The sequence below is a fragment of the Lontra canadensis genome, unplaced genomic scaffold, assembly GCF_010015895.1.
Source record: "Lontra canadensis isolate GAN:19392208 unplaced genomic scaffold, GSC_riverotter_1.0 scaffold5, whole genome shotgun sequence".
NCBI classification, from domain to species: Eukaryota; Metazoa; Chordata; class Mammalia; order Carnivora; family Mustelidae; genus Lontra; species Lontra canadensis.
In genome coordinates this window covers 23,539,463-23,558,697 of record NW_022630999.1, presented here as the reverse complement: position 1 = coordinate 23,558,697, position 19,235 = coordinate 23,539,463, and the positions used below count along the sequence as shown (strand labels likewise).

General features: G+C 45.2%; 1 protein-coding gene across 4 annotated transcripts in view; it reads left to right on the top strand.

Annotated features, from left to right (window-relative positions):
• EBF1 (EBF transcription factor 1) overlaps nt 1-17,115 on the top strand; it is a 382,386-nt gene extending 365,271 nt beyond the window's left edge. For all 4 annotated transcript variants that reach the window (XM_032851685.1, XM_032851684.1, XM_032851683.1 and 1 more), the window contains exons 13-16: nt 564-741; nt 1,396-1,575; nt 5,390-5,584; nt 13,919-17,115. In XM_032851685.1, coding sequence (XP_032707576.1) covers nt 564-741; nt 1,396-1,575; nt 5,390-5,584; nt 13,919-13,950 — 585 coding nt within the window. In that variant the 3' untranslated portion in view covers nt 13,951-17,115. The remainder of the gene's footprint in view (nt 1-563; nt 742-1,395; nt 1,576-5,389; nt 5,585-13,918) is intronic.
• Nucleotides 17,116-19,235: the final 2,120 nt, after the last annotated feature.

The following is a 19,235-nucleotide window of genomic DNA, read 5'->3' as shown; positions in this document are numbered from 1 at the left end:
AGGATTCACATTGCTCTGGAAACAAGGAGTCTGAGTAATCATTCACTCCTTCTTTTGTGTCCCTTGAATCAGCGTCCAGGGGACAGAGTTCCATGAACAGTCAGGGACAACAAGGAGTCATCTACAACCTGGCCTTAACTTTAGCAGGGAGAGGAGATGCCGCCTCTGCATGTGTGTGTGTGGCGGGGGCGGGGGGTTCCTATGAGTTACTGTACACGAAGGGAAACCCCACGCTGTCCTACGCAGTGAGGCAATGTGGAGGGATGGCTAAGACAGTGGCCCTTCGAAGTCAGGCAAACAAGGTTATGCAGCCCAGCTGTGTCCTTACACAGGCAAGTGTCCTTAAGTGTGAGCGCTTCACGTTTCTCTGTGCCTCAGTTCCCCCATGTGCACTATGGGCCCATCGATGATGACACTTGTCCCAGCTTTGCTCCAGGTTTGCTGAGAGGTGTGGAAGTTAACGCCCTGAGCACCGTGTCTGGCATATAATAAACACTGGAAAGGATGGTTTTCCTGGGAGGATGACTAGGCGTAGCTAAGGGGATATTCCTTTTACTTTGCAGGAGATTATTCTGAAGAGAGCGGCTGACATCGCGGAGGCCCTGTACAGTGTCCCCCGCAACCACAGCCAGCTCCCGGCCCTCACTAACACCTCGGTCCACGCAGGGATGATGGGCGTCAACTCCTTCAGTGGACAGCTGGCTGTGAACGTCTCTGAGGCATCGCAGGCCACCAACCAGGGTCAGGAACCTGCCCTCCTCTCTCTCCATGGCCCTGCCCCTTCCCAACCTCAGGCTTTGTCATGCTCCCGTCCCGCCCCCAGACCCCACCATTTATTTGGCACAAAACAGTTTTTATTTAAAAATGTTTTCTTTTCCCAAAGGGGGGATTCCTAGTTTGTATCAGACACTGCTGTGGAATCGGGGGGATAGCTGTCACGACCGGCAGTGTGCTCTCAGAGGCTAGGAAGGACGCATGCACTTAGCCTCCTCTCCATTTGACTTTTCACCGTAAACCATGAATGACAGATCGCAAAGAGGGCTGGAATTAAAGTTCTGAGGGGCCAAAGCACATCATCCTCGCCCAGGGAATAGGAACCTGTTAACTCCAGGGTACATCTCTTAGATTGGGATTTATTTCTGCTCCAAAATGATAATTTATAGGCCCTGCATTGCCACTTCTCATGGCCCTGCTAAGTATTTATGATCTCCTAAGAAATGTGTGTTTTGCTCGCTTCCCATTTTAATCACAGAGCTAGCGCCACCAACCCACACCCATGAATCACCCAGCCCCTTCCCTCTGGGACGCGGCGATGGGGCAAGAACCAGAGACCTTCCTGTCCCCCAGCCCTCCCGGATTGTCACCCTCATGCCCAGCTTTGCCCCCACCCCTCAGGTTTCACCCGCAACTCAAGCAGCGTGTCCCCACATGGGTACGTGCCGAGCACCACCCCACAGCAGACCAACTATAACTCCGTCAGCACGAGCATGAACGGATACGGCACGGCCGCCATGTCCAATCTGGGCGGCTCCCCAACTTTCCTCAACGGCTCAGCTGCCAACTCACCCTATGCCAGTGAGTAGATCTGTGTGTCCTGCATTTCTGTGTGCTTGTGCTCCAAGAACTGGGCATCGTGTGGTGTGGCCCACCGTGCAGGTCTCCTCAGTCTGAGGACCCCCACCCAGGTGAAGCTAGGAAAGACGCCATTTGTCTCCCGCAGCAATCTCTGCCCCCCACCCCCTGCTCACCTTCCTCAACCCAAGGTCTCCCTTGTTGTCAGAACTTGGCTAAAACCCAAAGCAGCAGTAGGATGTCATCACCAGAACCCAAGTTTCAAGTTGAAATGGAGATGGGTTTGACCCTAGCTTCTTCCAGTTACCAACTGGCAGCCTTCTGCAAGTTCTCTCCTCTCCAAACCTCAGTTTGCTCATCTGTATAATGGGGAGGGAACTAACACCCACCCCATACAGTTGTTGTGAGACTTTGAAAAAATTATGCATGGAATGAGCTTGTCCTGATGCCTGATCCACAAGAGACGGAGTCAGGAAATCTAATCATCAGGATGCTGGAAGGAAGGATGGTAAGAGAAGCTGCTAGTGCAGCATCAGCACAAGCTAAGACTTAACATCTCTCCCTTTAGGAAAAGGACTCCTTTGATGTTGTTGTTGTTTTAATGCTTGGAATTTTTTCCCCTTTGTGCCTGATATGTACTAGGAAACAAACAACAGCAACAACAGGAAACAACAACAAAAAAAACTTTATTTTTTCCAAAAATCTGGCAAGATGAAAAAAACACATACACAATTTTTAAAAATTTATGTATGTATGTATGTATGTATTTACTTATTTATTTTGGTTGTCTTATCCTTGCTTTAAAAAAGCTTAGCTTCAAGAATTTTCAGTACGAAGGTTAGGTTGCATCTAAAGGCATCTTTACATATAAAATGTCCCGGGTTTTGTCTCTACAATCTCTCCATTTCCCTCTGAGGATTTGTACATAGCTAACCAAGTTTGTCTTAGACAGTGTGGGTAACTCTTCTGTTTTATAAAATGAGGCCGAACTCTTAGACATCTGTGGAATGATAGAAGATGTGTTGTTAAATGAAAGAACGCTCATGATTTTTTTTTAAAGAAGAGTCTTGGCTAAAAGAGCCTAAAAACCGTGCAGTCTCTGATGGTGGAAATGTGGAGTGCTCTAATCTTTTGAAAGAGGAAAGATCATTCTTGGCCTTTGAGAGAGAGGTTATTTCTGAAAGTAACACTTAGGGCCTTTTACTTTCTTGGTGATTTTTTAACGCTCAGTGTGTGCTAAATTTTATATTTCCACTTTATCTGTTCAGAATCAGCAGCTTTTTGAATGTTTAAAATTCCCCCAAATAATCTGCATACATCACGTCTGCCCGCTGGAACCAGTTTCAGGATTTTGATTCATTGAAAGATTGTTTCTCATAGATCTATCATTTTAGTGTTCTGCCATCTACTCAATCAGAAAATGTTTCCATCATGACCTGAAAATTAAAAGGTGGCATTCTTAATTAAATCAATAAACTAATTGCTATATGGTAGCAATTCAATTTAGGGGCTGGGATTGCTGTCTTCGCAAGCCCGTGCAGACGCCCAGCAACTTCAGCCTGAGATTGCATCTGTCAGACTGTGAAACTTCCAACATTTAATTTCCATTAATTGATTTCCTCAGTGCTCACAAATATAGTATTAAATTCTCAAATAGACTCTCAGATGGGACGGTTTTATCTGCATAAATGCAAATAAAACAATAAACACAAAGCCCAGCTGATTTGAATTTTTGCCTCCATAATATTTAATTATTCATAAACCACTCATGTTGAAAAATTCCGAACAGAATAAAAAATAAAATAAGACATTGCGCTGGTGAACACACTTTGTGGTGTGGTGGCTGATAACTAATAATGTTATAACAAATGGAGCTGTTTGACTATATTTCACCCTTTCCTCTGCTAACCACCCCCCTCAAACTCCCCACCTCTAAATACACATAATGATCGCATTTGCCAACGAGATTAATTGCCTTCCTCAGTGAACCAGCAGGATTTCAAGTCTACGAATATTTAAAAATCAAACCTCCAGTGCAGGAGTTTTGCAATTTAAATGGGTGTTATTATTGAGCGTATTTTCACATTTACAAATCCTAAGAGATGTATAAAAATGCTGGCCTCATTAAAAGAAAAAGTACCATGTAGAACATGTTTGTGAAAACTCTGAGGATGGCGGCCTGGGGTTCTGCTCTGTCAAGCATCCAGCGCCTTTGGATTGTGTTAGTGCTAAGCGCTGATTCCACGGGGTCATTTCCCCCTGATGGCAGCTGCCGTCCAGACCCATTCCCCACTTCCCTCTTTCCACAGCCAGGAGGCCGAGGGAAGCCAGCCCCCTCCCCAGCAGTCTAGACCCCGTGGCTCATGGGAACGGGGCCTCTTCCCCTGGTAATTGGTTTCTTTTGCAGGGGAGTGTAGTGGAGAAGACACTGGATTTGGTTCTGGTTCCTAACTTCACCACATTGTAGCTCTGGACCTCAGGCGGGCAGGTCACTGAACTATTTCTGAGTCTCACTTTGCTTGGCTTGCTCAGGTGTAAAAAGGATGTAATAGGTCCCCACTTGAGGTCGCTTTGACAGTGACATAAGATGAAAAGACATAAAGATTCCTGGGAATGATAAAGCAACATGTAATGTTTATTACATCATGGGAAAAATAATCCAGTGGCAGGAAGGACTTAGAATTTAAATAGAATGCTTGAAAATTTCTGGGCAGGATCCATACGTTTCCCGAGGAAATGGAGGAAATAGAAGGTAAGTGTATGAAAATACTGGTCTTGAGTGGAGAGGACTCACTGTGTGTGAAAGCTCTGTCTCCTGAAGCAACTATGAGATTATTAGCAACTAACAAAATAGGAATGGCCAGGCTGAAGGGACCATGGTCAGTAGAGAACGTGCAGCCACAAAACTCATGTCTCCAAGCAACTAGGTTCTCCCCCTCCATGAATTGCCGAAATTCCTCCGTCATTGATAATCTACATCCCCACTACTACTACTCTGTGAGCCTTTACACAAAGCTCCTGTCCTACTGCTCATTAATTCACAAACATTCATGTGCAGCTCCATGGGGGGGGATAGAGAGTTTGGAGCTTTGGCTTGTAGTTCTGCGTTATCTGCAAATATTGCCTGTGGCAGTCTGTCTATCCACCTGGCCTCCTCCCTACCTAGATCTGTGTATGTGAAGCATTCAGGCACAGTTGTATCCGTCAGGAACTCGTAGCTTCACGGGCAGAACAGGGACACATACACACTGCCATCTGCCAGTGCTTTAAGTTGGAATCCTGGCATTCCCTTCAACCTACCCGTCTTCCTCACACCTCTCATCCCATCACTGACCGCACTGTCTCAGGCTGGCCTCCTCCTGTGCCTTATATTCCCAGCATCTTTGCTAGAACCTTAGACCTTTTTAGACCCCATCTGGAATGCTTCCTTTGACACCTCCCCCATGAAGACTTCCTTGGTTCTCTTCCCTGCCTCTGCAGAGCTGGCCATGCTTGTGTCCTGCTCAATGACAATGCCTTTGTCATTATTTTGTGCTACCTTATCCCTTATAAGAGCACTTTTGTTCCATGGCCTGGGAGCCCCAGTGCCTTGCACATTGCCCGGCATGTAGAAGACATAGAAGATCACCACCAACAAAAGGTAGCTGGTGCTGAGTACCAAGTGATGAAAGCAGATGAGATTTCAAAAGAGTTTAGGGAAGGCTCGTGCTGGCAGGGTGGCCCAAGCAGGGTGGCTGGGAGAAGGGCAGAGCTGAGCTGCCTCATTTCAGCACACCAGGAGAGATGCTGATTTCTCCTTTCCCATTGCCCCACCCAGTCGTGCCATCCAGCCCCACCATGGCCTCCTCCACAAGCCTCCCCTCCAACTGCAGCAGCTCCTCGGGCATCTTCTCCTTCTCACCAGCCAACATGGTCTCCGCGGTGAAACAGAAGAGTGCTTTTGCACCAGTCGTCAGACCCCAGACATCCCCGCCTCCCACCTGCACCAGCACCAATGGGAACAGCCTGCAAGGTAAGCCCCACCCAAGCCAATAGGATGCCCTGACTTCACCCTCCCAGGGCCTGAAGCAGATACGTCACTGGTGCGAGGGATCAGCCTCAGGCTGGCCTGCTTCTTTCTGCCCTCCTTTTGCTTATTCCTCTGTGTTCACTCTCATTGGCCCTGGCCCCTGGCCCCGCACACCCCTTCTCTGCTGGAGTTGTCTGAGCTGTCCTCTTCCCAACTCCAGCAATTCTGCTCAGGCCCAGGATTTGCTTAAGAATACTATTTCCACCTACTAATATCATCATTTCTCTTTTCTCCTCTTCCATTCCCTGTGGTCGCCATAATCAGACCAGTCTTTTGTGGACTCTAGCAAGTTCTCCACTGCAGGGTCTCTCCCGGGACTGGCCTTCTCCTGAAGTAGGTCACTCAACCTTCCCTTCCTGTTGCCTGTGTCAGAGTGAACGTGTGTGGGGCTGATTATGGGGAGTGGGTGAGCCATGGCCTGACCAGAACCCTGAGGTTAGAGTGTTGTAGACCAAAGGCCCCAAGACTGACGGCTGGGAACCAGAAACCCCAGATGGTTACTAGAGTATTCTGGTTCATGTTAAAATTGTCCCATTTTGGTCCCCATCATGGAGTATGGAAAATAAGAGTCACCAAGAATTGAGGTGACCTCTCTACTCATTGAGGAAAAAGAACCCCACCCTTTTAAAACAGGGCTACTGCATCTCAAATTTTTCTCGTGTGCTAGCACTGTTGACCTGCACAAGCTCATTCATCTCTCACAGCAGGACTGTGTGCTCTAGGCTTTCGAAGCCCCTACTTTACAGATGAGAAAACTCAAGGTCAGGGAGGTTATGAAATTGTTTAACTTCCGGCAGTACTGTGTGGCCGAAGCTGGCTTCAAACTCAGGCTCAAAACTTCATCTCCTCCTTCCATCTCCCAAGCACTGTATTACTCAGAGTGGGTAAAAAAGATGCACCCAGGATTCCCAAGGCAGCTAGCAGGGAAATAAGATCAATAGAATAATCAGCTACCATTTATTTAGCCCTGAACCGTGTGTCAGGCTCTGTGCTCAGCACTGAGCATGTTTTCTCGTATTTAATCCCCACCACCTCCTGGTGAAATACGAGGACGTTATGATCTCCATTGTACAGATGATAACGCTGAAGCGCAAGGAGAGGAAATACCTGCCTATAGACATTGCCCCTAAATAGGGAAGATGAATGTAAACCCCACAGGGTCTGTGCCCTGAGCCCCTAGCCTACACGGCTCCCCACAGTGCCTTCCCGCAGAGGTCGTCATGACACCCTCACTGTTGGAGGTCAGCCACGGGAGGGGTCAGGAGGCCGGCATACCCACCTGGCATCGCTCAGCCCTGTCTCTTATGTATATGTGTGTCATGTATTGTATGTTATATATGTGTGTTATTTATGTTATTTACACAGAGCACACATGTACTCTGACTGGACGCTTTACTTGCTATAATCTTACATTAATTCTTCCAAAGACCTTATGAAGTCAGTACCATTCCCTTTATAGAGATGGGTAAATTCAGGCCCACTTTGCTCAGGGTCACACAGCTAGTACTGATAGAGCCAAAATTGAACCCAAACTGCATGATTCCAGAACCTGAGCTCCTAATCACTCTGACTTTCTGACTCCACACAGGTTCAGCTAAACATTCTTCAGAAACCTGCTGGCAAATCTGGCCAGCGCAGCCAAAGTCATGCCCGGAATAAAATGCTGGTGGCCCTCCCTTGAACAGCATTGGGAAAGCCATCTCAAAGGGCAGAGGAAGATAATCTGAGCTGCATTTCAGGCAACAATCCTCACAAGGGGTCACGCCCACCGCCACACAGGGGAGCCACCCATTCATACACACCTCAGTCATTTTCAGCTGAAAATAATGCTTTGTCACCCTCAGTACACCTCTGGCTGGCCTGCTCAGGATATGATGCTTAAGTGAATCTGACTTATAATCGGTTTAAATAAGCATAAAACCTATGGAAACGGAAATCTGCCATTCTTGAGCTGCCTGTCACAACCCTTGTTAAGACACAGATTTCATATCAAAATAAGATAGAAAGGGGTTTGGAATCAGCAGCTGAGAGGTGGGGCTTGAGAAGCAAAGGCCCGCAGCTCTTGGGAGGTCCACAGCTGGATCCCCGGCCTGCGGCAACTTAAGCAGGCAGCCCTTCTGCGAGGCCCCATGTCTCTGCCTGCGTGTGCACCAAGGAGAGAGCAGGAAGGGACTGAAAACAGGGACTCAGCCCAGACAGTAGAATGTCCTGGGTTTAGAGAACATCCGGTGGGGTGTGTGTGTGTGTGTGTGTGTGTGTGCACGCGTGCATGAGCGTGTGTATGCGGGTGCTCTTAAGTAATAATGAAATGGCTTCAAGACAGGGACTCATGCAAAATTTGTTCATTTGTCACCCAGGGCATTTCTAACCCAAGTCTGCACAAGTTCAAAAGTACAGAGGCTGTTCCCCCATATTCTGCTTAGCAGCCGGATCGCCATCTCTCCATCACATCTCTCACACACAGCTGCACAGTGGGGAGGGTGCAAGGTGAAATTCAGGGACACGCTTTGTGCTGGATTTGCTGTCGTGGATGACATTGCCCTTACCTTCTGTTTGAGCATGTGTCCAGGAGAGTCTTTCTGCTGGTTTTTGTTTTTCCAATACCATCATGTACCAAACGGCTATGGAGGGGTGGCAGGGGAGGAGGTGTGAATAGAGAAATTGAAGTCGAATTAACTGACACCATTTTCCTTGAAGCTGTCCTGTCCATATTCCTGCCACTCTCACCAGGCAGGACCCACACACCTAGGATTTCCCCTTGGCCCTCTGTACACCATTCCTGCTGCCCGGAGTGCACTATATAATTGCTTCTGGGGGGCTCCTGCCTGAGACCTTGGGGTCCCCCTGAAGAAAGGGACATTGGGACAAGGGGCTCCTAGACCTGCAACTAAAGAATGACCTCATCATTAGTCTTCTACATTTTGCTTGTCTATGGAGAAAGGACATGGGAGGTTTATAGAATGGTGGGGTGTGGGGGGACCTCCTCCTTCTACGTCTCATTGTTACAGTGGTTTCATTTGGACCCACCTAGTTCAGAACTGGGACCATTAAGACCGGGCAAGTGACAGAGGAAGAGTTGGTTAAGCAAATGGCTTGTATAAATAAGATCAGAGGTGACGCGTTTAGGCTGTTTGAGGGTTTTAAAGACCTGTGTACCTCCAGCTGCCCTTTTACTGATAGTACATCACTCTGGGTCTTTTTAGCCAGCTCCTTAAAGACCTTTTACCCCAGGGGCCCCATCTTGGCCTCCTCTAGTGATTGCATGTACGTTTATTCCCCAACGAACACCCCATTGCAGTCTCACATGATGGTGATGACAGTGGTCACTGCTACTCACATAGGAGGGCTTGTTCCCAGCCAGGCTTCTGCATCATCTCATTCCCAACCACCCTTAATGTAGGCTGCTTGCTGTCCCCGTTCTATAGATGCAGATACTGAGCCTTCGAGCTAAGATGGCTCACCCAGGGTTACACAGCTAGCAAACTGGGAGAACCTGGGGTTAAAACCCGGTGGATTGATACTGTGTAAGCCCCTGTGCTCTATGGTCATACTGTCGTGAAGTCACTGGGTCAGGCCCTGGTGGACTTCAAAATCCTGGCCTTCAAATCTTTGCTGTGTTAAAGGAAACACAGCACCACAGTAAAGCAAACAGATCTGTCTGGGAGAGGCTGGGCACCCACCTGCGGAAGTTCAGAGGAGAGAAAGTTCAGGGAGAACTCAGAACAGCCTTATGGAGAAGGCTGCCATCGAGCTGGACCTCAGATGAAGGGCAAGGGGGATTCAGGCACAGAGAGATGGGGAGAGAGGGCGTTTGAAGCAGAGGATTGAAGATGATGGGAGCCACAGAGTAACGTGCAGTAACCAGCAAGCCATTTGGCATCCTGGGGCATGGAGGCCAAGGAGCGGGGATGAAGTTCAGTGAGGAGGTCCTTATGTGGAAGTCATAAATTCCATTCTTTCCAGGTGTATTATAATTCACAATTTCTCCTGTGGTCCCAACTGGCTTTCTCTCCCAAAACCTTGCACAAATTACCACATGGCTGAGAAATTTTTTTTTATTAAAAGCTCTGAGACAGGCATCCTGCAGTTAAACAAAAAAATGAGTATTCCATTGAGTTCTCTAAATTTATTCGCCCAGAGAACGCTTTTCTGAACGTTAAGACCAATTAACATCCTATGAAAAACTTTCGAAAATGTGGCCATATTTTGGATTTAAAGAGAAAATGCAGAGACATCTTCTTCCATTCCCATCTAGGTAAAGTCATTGATAAACCCTGATGCTGACTCCCCAGGTGTGTCTATTTTCATAGGTCAAAGACTTGAGTGACCCACTCTGCCCAGCCATTGTCCTGGAGATGTCCTCTCCCTTCTCCAAAGGCTTATGCCCCCTAGAGCATGGATTCTATGCAATTTCAGGCCTCAGAGGACTTCATTAATCAAGAGAGAGGCAGCCCCAAGGAGGCTGTCAGCATGCCATTGGACACCCCCACAGTGTAGTGATTTTAAACCCTAACCATGTCCTGGACAGTCCCTGCAATGAAAAATTAAAAACAAAAGACCAGAGTGATTTCACAGAAACTGTACCCACACACTGGGTTTTTGTTTGTTTGTTTGTTTGTTTGTTTGTTTCTCACCTTGTTGGAGCTCAGGCTGGCTGGCCCCACCCGACTCTCGATATCATGTAGTACAGCGGCGATCTCGTGGAGTTGTCTTTTCTCTGTGCACATGCTCAATTTGTGCAAGATCTCTCCCCCCACCCCCACCCTATTCTGTTCCCGATTAGCTCATAATTCTTACACATATGGTGGTTTGAGGAAGACCACATTCCACCCTCTCATTCCAAACTCTCCCAGCTCTGCAAAACTTTTTATTTTGTCTTTGTTCTTATCAAAACGTGAAAACCATAATGCCAAATGCATGGCCTTTTGAACCAATAGTTTTCTGACCTCCTGTCAGAGAACGTAATCCCCGAGCTGCCGGGGAAAATGGCGGAGCCACTTCGGTCTTATGATGTTTTGTGATGTTTGGCATGTGTTGCTCTTTGAGACTGTTGTGTCCTCATGGAAATCTTCATGGCCCCCATTTGGGCAAGTCAGTGTGCCAGCAGCATTTCTGGAACATTCCAAGCCTCAGACACCCATCCCTCTCACCCACATAAGTAATCTTGAGGATTGCAGCACAGATATAAGAAAAACAGCTCCTAAAAACCCAGGAGCTTTCCTGCAATCATGCAGGGTGATTACTTTATAAAAAGGCCTCTTTAGAGGTAGAGCAACTCAGAGTCTGCAAACAGAATTCTTTTCCTAAAATTTATTTATCACTAAGTGTTCTGCATCTAGAGTTTAGGAAGTCACAGATGAGACTTAAGGAGCTGTGACCCCGATTTAATATGTGGAGTTTGGGGTGTAGGTACAAATGAGATCCCATGGTTTCCATTAGACTCTAAGAGAAGTCTGAGGGCCAACAAAGCCAAGGTAGGAAAGTGTGAGCAGACCAAAACTACCCCCCGGGCACCCCCAGTTATGCCTGTCGGCTCGTTTTTAATTTTAATCATTTGCTAGGATGTATAAACTGGGCTCTTTTGTATTTTAAAAAATTCACCTCTCCATCTTCTCCTGCAAGAATTCAGAAGAGCTGGTGGTTGTGAGCGGGCATTTCTGCACAGCGGCTCTAGGGGAGCCCCCTCCAGAGGAGGCTTGCCATGCCCTTGGCAGAGGCCCCTCCATCCCTATTGGTGCACTTTGCTCACTTACATTCCCAGTCCGCGCTCTAGGGGCATTGGAATTTGTGACCCCTATATTCCAGATTAAGAAGCGCTGTTAGCTATGGACTAGCACATCAGTTAGCTTTGCTTTATAACTTTTAATGGGGCCCAAGTGGAGGTTTAATCTAATTAAGCAAGCACATGATTCAGGTACAATACACTGCTAGTTTTTTTTTTTTTTTTTCCTGGCCATCCAGAATTAAAAAACAAAAAAACCTGATGTTTTCAGGGCCCAATTAATAAATATTGGCCTGTCCCACTGACCAAATTAGCAGGAAGTGTGTCAGTTCTCCGTTTTGCATCCTGCGGATGCAGCCTGAGCTGCCTGGCTGGACCATGGGGGTTGCCTTTAATGCCACGATCACAAAGTGGGTTTGGGTGGAGGGCAAAGCTAGGACTTGGTTCTCTTGCCAGAGCTTTAGAACTCCTGCAAAAAGGCCTGTCTTCCATAAGGGTGCCCTGACCCACCTCCGGCCTAGATGAAAGATCTTAGGGAGTCAGAGCCATGCGGAGCTGTCACTGTGCAGAGACCCCTTCCCCCCCCACCCCCACTCAACCCCCTTGCCTCTGGGGCTGCAGCATCTTGAATTCTCCTGTTAAGGCTTGGGTTAAAAGTCTGAGCTCCTCATTTTAGTCAGATCTAGGGCTCACTTGAATCTTAGGGGGACTGCTTTTCCAACTGATCCCAAATCTTTGGGGGTTTAAGTTGGTCTGCATTTGGCAAGAGACACTTCCTGTTTCTAAGAAAAATGGCTTATGAGGGCTTACGAAAAAGACTCCAGGAGCTTTTGGACTGCAAAACGGCTCTTGCAAAACAACATTTGGATGATTTACGTGTACATGAATCAGAAACATGTGGATTAAATTTCCCTGTGAATACAGATGGGTTTAAAAATTAACGGAAAAAGTGTTTGGCAAAATACATTTTTTTAATTGAATTTAAAATTTTGGGGGTGGGGGAGGGGAACCAGAGGCTGCGGGGCTCAGGGCCTCACCTAGCCTCTCTATGTGGGCAACAGGTTTGTGATAGTTGGGGTTTGCTTAAAAACAGGCACATTCTTCCGGACATGAGAGTTGGGACACGAAGAGGGCCACTTCCTAGTGTCAGTCATCACTGACAAGAACATCAGTTTAAATTTAGAATTAACGATGAGGAGAAAGCACAGACTTTCTCTCTCCTCTTTGGAAGCAAAGATGGCTGCCTCTTGCTATTAATGGAGGCATGGCTCTTCCCTCCATATAATTCAAATGCCAACCATCTTAACTTTCTCACAGACATCCCTCCATTCCTCATGCTCATTGTGTGAAGTACGCTGTGGGAGGTGATGCCTATTTGATAGAGAGGAAACACAGCCCAGAGACGTCAAACCACTACCATGAGGTCACACAGCTAGTTTAACAGCAGAAGGGATGGATTAAACGTAACAGCAGCTAACCTCTATGAGGTCTTTACTGGGAACTGACTCTGGGCCAAGCACTTCACAGAGGTTATTTTATTTAACTCTCCCAACAACCCTAAAAATGTCACTGCTCTTACAAACATCCTGAACTGCATTTTCTAGCTGAGGAGGCAGAGGCTCAAAGAAACAAGTAACTACCTAGGGGGATGAGGGTGTGGGGAAGGGGGGGCAGCCTACTCAGAAAGCAGGAAAGCCGGAGGTAGAAGGCTGGCCTATCAGATTCCCTGCTTTTCTAAATACCACTGCGTGCGGCCTCCGAACTCAGAACACTTTGAAAGATTTCTTGATTACCCCAGGATCTTACCCCAGCTTCCCTAGGCTATAATTTTCTAGGAACGTGGTCAGACCATTCTAGAATCTTGAGTGAAGCCATAGTGTAGGGGACACCCTGCAGTTCCATGCAAACCTGCCTTCCCCTCCTCCTCCATACTTTCTCCCAGCTTCATTTGCCCCCTTCGAAATAAGGTCTGCGGTGGCTGACCCTTGCTTCTCCCGGGCATGACGACTGAAATGAAGGCATTCAGCTTGCTGCCCCAGTACCCCGACTTCGTGCACACGCAGAACACCGAGCCATGGGTTTTTTTTTTCTGTAGAGCTCGCTGGCAGTTGGGATGAACCGGTTTCATTTCTTTTTTCTTTTCTTTGTTTTTTTTTTTCAACTTTATATTCTGGAAGTGAAGGGGAGGGGGAAAAAAGAGTGACAAATTGAAAATTCTCACTATTCTGCAAGGTTTGGGGCCGCCACTTTCCCAGTGGTATTCAAACTATGCAACTTTCCAGTTACGTTTCAAAATTGAGATCAGACTTGGAGGATGTTTAACCTCTTCTGTTCTGCTAAAGACACACACACAGACTGATAGATTAGCATTCTTAATGAAGTACATGTACATTTTATAACAAAAACTCACTCCAGGGGAGATGAGAGCCCATTTGTGACTAACAGTCAAGCAACATAGTGGTGTGTGGGTGTTTTTTCCCATCTTTTTTTTTTTTTTCCCCCTCAGTGAGAAGTTTGGATGCAAAACCATTGACTTTTGTCTTCTCTTTCCACAGCGATATCTGGCATGATTGTTCCTCCCATGTGAAAGCATTGCCTTGAAGAATTTTATTAATGAAGAGGTTGGATTCTGCTACAGAGAGTAATCTGATACAAGTCCCCGAGTGGAACTTTTAACTCAGGCCTTTTTAAGAGGAATCACAGTAACTGCAGATTTTTAAACAAACAATATCACCGACCTTGCAAATACTGAAGTTGGAAGGGATCTGCAAGTGCAGAGTGTTGGTTAAAAATTGTACCTCCCAAGTATTGGGGGGATATATTTATTCTGTGTTGATAAAAGCAAATCCACTTTTTCTTTCTCTTTCTTTTTTTTTTTAAGCTTAACTCTGCAATCATTTGTCTTTTATAAACCGTAAAGCTGTATACAAGGGACACTATAAATAAGACTCCATGTTTTAATTTATGATGTTTTTAAAGCTGTGTAAAGGGAGAATGAAGTGGTGATATTTACAAAAAAGTCAAAAAAGAAAAAAAAAGAAAAAAAGAAAAAAAGAAAAAAAAAAAAAAGCTTGTATGGGACAGAATAGGAATGCCAGTTAGATTTTTTAGAAAACTAAGGGTCGGCTTTTGCGCCTTAAAGCATATCAAATGGTAGTTAGCTCAGACAGTGCATTTTCAATATCTAACTTAACATGCCATCCCTTAGCAGTGCAAGCTTATTTATCTCTTTTGTATTGTTGTCTTAAGTAACTGTGTAAATAAATGCAGCCTGGAAAGTTAAAAAGTGATGTAAGTGATCACATTTTCCCCTTCTACTCCAAAATCCAGTGCCTCTAGACAGATTGTTAAAACTGCATATTTAAACCCGATATCATTCTCTCTTTCACTTGTGTCAACTTCTTCTGAAGCCAGTGGCCTCTCAAGAGCTTGATGGCACACCTACTGTGTGCAAATCTCCTAGGAGACTTCATGGAACAGGGTCCAGGCACAGAGTTCCACATTCTGCCCTCCAGTTACCAAGCCAAAATCCCACGTTCACGCCGCCATTTGCAAATTGTAGCGTGTACTCATCCTAAATACTGACTTCATACCAATCCTCCAAAAGCTGACAAAAGCAACATGGCAGGAGGCTCAGATTTCCCGTTTGAGATAACGCACCTCTATTGGTGACCCTTACCGTTTGTAACATAATAGATTAGAGCGACAGGTTAAGTGCTTTGGAATTAAGAGTAAAAGGAAAACTGGGAGAAAGGAGAAGAAGGTTGAGAGCTCCGACATGTAGTTTTCTGTTCTATGGAATTTTTTGCTCTCACCATCTGGGAAGTGTTCTTAAAAGTAAGAATAAATAGCAAAGAAGCAGCAAAGCTCTGAGGATGCATTTGCCTGATATTTTTTCCTTTGCTGTTGTGTTTTTGTATGTAGTTATAAATACTGTAGATTTTTTGTGATTTTTGCCAAAGTCTTTGTTCTATTTATACATTTTAATGTCTTAAGACAGTTTTTCAATATCACAAAAAGATTTTACTGCATATTTTGCAAAGAAAAAAAAAAGCTCACTACCTTTAGCTTGCACATACTTGCAAAGTTAATTAAAAGGCTTTTTGTTTTAAAGGGGATTTTGTAAAATATCCATATAAATAATGTATTTATCTTTGGAATTTGTACATTGCTTTCCCCTTCTTCCTTTTCCTCCCACTCCCAGTTTATTTTATTGTGTATGTTTGCTATGTGAAAAGTGCGTATTTGTTTGGTCACCTACAGTTGTATTAGCTGTTTCAATGTGATTTTTAAACATTTCATTTATAGTTATTTTTAGTTTTGTTTTAAACCATGCTTCAATTTTTTTTTATTTCCACCCAAAAGCCATTGTTTATTTTTGTATTATTTGTAAGTTAAGAAGTTTTTTCCAATATACGGCAAAAAAAATAGTAGCATATTATTCTTGTAGCATTTAGTTCTGTAGATTAAAAAAAAAAATGTATCCTTTGCTTTGGAAGCTTACAAAAAAAAATACCCTATTAATATGCATGGAATCTCTCCCTTTGGAGTGACGCATTTTGTGCATTAAATTTGGGGGAGAAACTTCATAGAAATCAATGAACATACTTTCTTTCTTAAGTCTGCTTGTATATTTCCTCTGTCTTTCACATAAATATAAACCAGCAGATTGGATGCCTTAACAATGCAAAACATATTCATTTCACTTGTACATTGTAACTGTGCACCAGAACTGTCAGTCATCACTCACATTCTAAGAAAAAAGAAAAAGAAAAAAGAAAAAAAAAAACAAAGAAATGGAAAAGCACAAAAGAACTGTTTTGTTACCTTAAGACAATGTAACTTTTTCTAGTAGAGCAAGAAATTTACAACAATGCTGCAACTGTGCATGCCCCCATATGGATTTTGCAATGGTTTTCACTAGACTGTCAGAGTGCGATTTTTATGGGTTGGGGTGGGTGGGGGAGGGGAGTTGTGGGAGGGAAGGGAGGGGAGGAAGGCTGATTTTTCAAGGTGAGAAATAATAATAATGATGATTAATAATAATAAAAAAAACTGGAAAATGTAAGCAAGGTGGACGCGTTGCTTCTCGGTACTCAGAAAGGTTGTCTGAATTCGTGTGGTAAGCGCTGGCCTGAAGATGTATACAATTTAAAGCCATATTTTGTCTGGTGAGCCCCTTAACTGTTTGTGAAGGAATGGTCAGCCGGCGAGGAGTCCGGCTCAGACCCTGACAATAAACGCCACCTGTCTGTCAGCCATGTAGAGTGGTTAGAACTTTTCTGAAAAGTCCAAAGAGCCTTTAAAATATGTAGAATTTGTGTTCTGTCGCCTCTATTTATATTGATCAGATGAAAAGATGTTCTGGCCCTCTGACCCTCTTTCTTCTACACAAATCTTCTACAAGTAAAAGATGTTCCCCTAAATACAGAATATGGCTTTAAGAAGAAAATGAAACAGAGAATTAAGATTTCAGTTTTGGGGGAAAAAATACAGCTTCTGGATGACTGGATTGCCTGACATGCCCTGGCCTCACATTGTAATAGGATGCAGCTTAACAAAGTCATCTCTGAATCTACTAACCTTTCACCTTCTTATCAAACTTTTTGAATAGACACACACTGTACAGTTCAATTGTTAGAGAACCTAACTACTGTAGAGATTGTTATAATTTTTTTTTTTTGCAAAAATTCAAGCTGTAAAAACTTTTCAACTTTCACAATATTTAATTAAAGTTACTTCCTGTCTGTGATGGCAGCTTCTAGTTGTGTATTCATTTCAGAATTTCAGATGAGCCAAAGTCCAACATATGTAGAAGGTCTGTGTTTGCAATTACTCAGACCAGTGTTGACACCCAGAGAAAAGAAATCTGGGTAGTCCTGGGACACCCACTCTCTTTCTTTGTAAATCCTTGGGGATTTGCCAACCTGGGATGCAAACCGCACACGCACAGCGTACTGCTGCCCTCTGCCGGCAGCATATGGATGCGCACCTGTGCGCACTGGCCCGCAGAGGAGCCAAGAGCCCCAACCATTTCCCCAGCCAAGCAGAGCGATCCCCCTGCAGTGACTGAATTGTGAGTCCGGGATCTGGCCATTCTAGAATGCCATCCTCTGTGCTACAAGTCTGAACCAAGCTCTTCACATCTAGCTGCTAATTAGTCCCAGTGAGCCCACGGTCAATTAGTTATGTGCCCTGGCTCATTGATAAGGAGGCATGTGTGAACTCTGAATCTTCCATGATCTATAGTTTTAGATCCTTTGTGGATAAGGCACTCTCCCCGTTGGATAAAGCCAACTTTATCTGGAGTCAAACATCCCATGGACACCCAGTAGGTACCTTCTCTTGTAAAATGATTTCACTTTAAGTTCCATCGTCATCATAAGACTTTCCAATTGTTCCTTCAATGCTTCCCCCGCTTTTGCAATTATTGGACATGGTAAGGTTAATGATGCTTGTAAAATGCTTCAGAAACTTAGCAAATAGGCCAGGGACCACAGAAACTTGATGACCAGAACTAACAGGGCATCACACAGCCACCGTCTGGATCATTTGTGGTGGCCATTGTTGATACACTTTGGCTCTGGAACACAGCCCAACCTGAAGTAATGAAAGAGCAGCATGAGTAAGTTAATAAGCAAAGAAACTATCTTCACTTTCTTAAAAAGAGAGTCTACGTTCATTAGTTTGGTCATTCAATACACATTTCTGGAATTGAGTAGTAGATGCCCGTCCCTGTGTTAGAAGCAGATAATCTAACAAATGAATAAGGGCCACCTACCCTCAGGGTGCTCACAGCCTCCAACCAGACAAGTCTATACTCAAGACAGTTTAGGAAGTTTCAAGTGACACATGACTACCACAGCGCCCCACGGAAAACAGCTGCCACCCACAGGTCTTCCCACTGGCCTCCACTTTCTCCACTTTAAGGCCTATTTCCCAGAAGCATTTGTTCATTCATTCACTCATGCACACCTTGAAGGTTTACTGAGCACCCGGCCACCGAGGGAGGGGTGGCATATTCCACAGTGAGCGCTGGGACGCTGGGCTTGCCCCCATGGGGCTTAGAGTTGAGTAGGCAAGCCATGTGAAGCAACCAAGCCAGTAAATACCAGCAACCCCACAATGGCAGTGAGGGAGAGTGTAGACTGCCCTGGAAGGATATTACAGTGGTATCTGATTTAACCTGAAGGGCTGGGGAAGGTTTCCAGAGACAGTGACATTCGAGCAGAAACATGAAGGATTCCATAACCAGCTGGGGTGGGTGTCTGAGGCAGCGGGGATGAGGCAGAGATACGAATCTGAGTTTTGGGGCTGGATACCTGCATTTGGAAACAGAAAGGCCGTGTGAGGGGAGCACAAGGTTGTGCAAGGTGACCCTGTGAAACATGGGAAATTCAACTCAGAACACAGCCCGAGCACCTACTGTGTGCTTAGCATTGTACTAGATGGTAGGATGCCCAGGGAAACCGATCACAATTCCTGCCCATTGGGCCCAAGCCTCGGCTCAGCATGGCGCATAAATTCACAGCCTTGTGTTTGTCCACGGGAGCTATGCTAATATGCTAATAAAGCCCGAGGGGGTGGGCTTGGGTGCAATCAGACAGGGAGCACCTTGCTTGCTCTAGGCAGTTGCTCCCATATGGGAATTTAAACCTAGTGTTGCCCATCTTTCATTTTTCAAGAATGCTATATATATTGTTGGATTTTTTTTTTTTTTGGTGTGAAATTTTCATTTTTGTAAACGCTGTCCTCTCATCCAAAAATAGTGTTTTAAAAACACTGCATTGGGCAAACAAAATCCATGAGCCTCTAGAATGTTAGTTTGGGGCTTCTGGCCAAAAGACAAGTTGCTAAAGGAGATGTTTACAC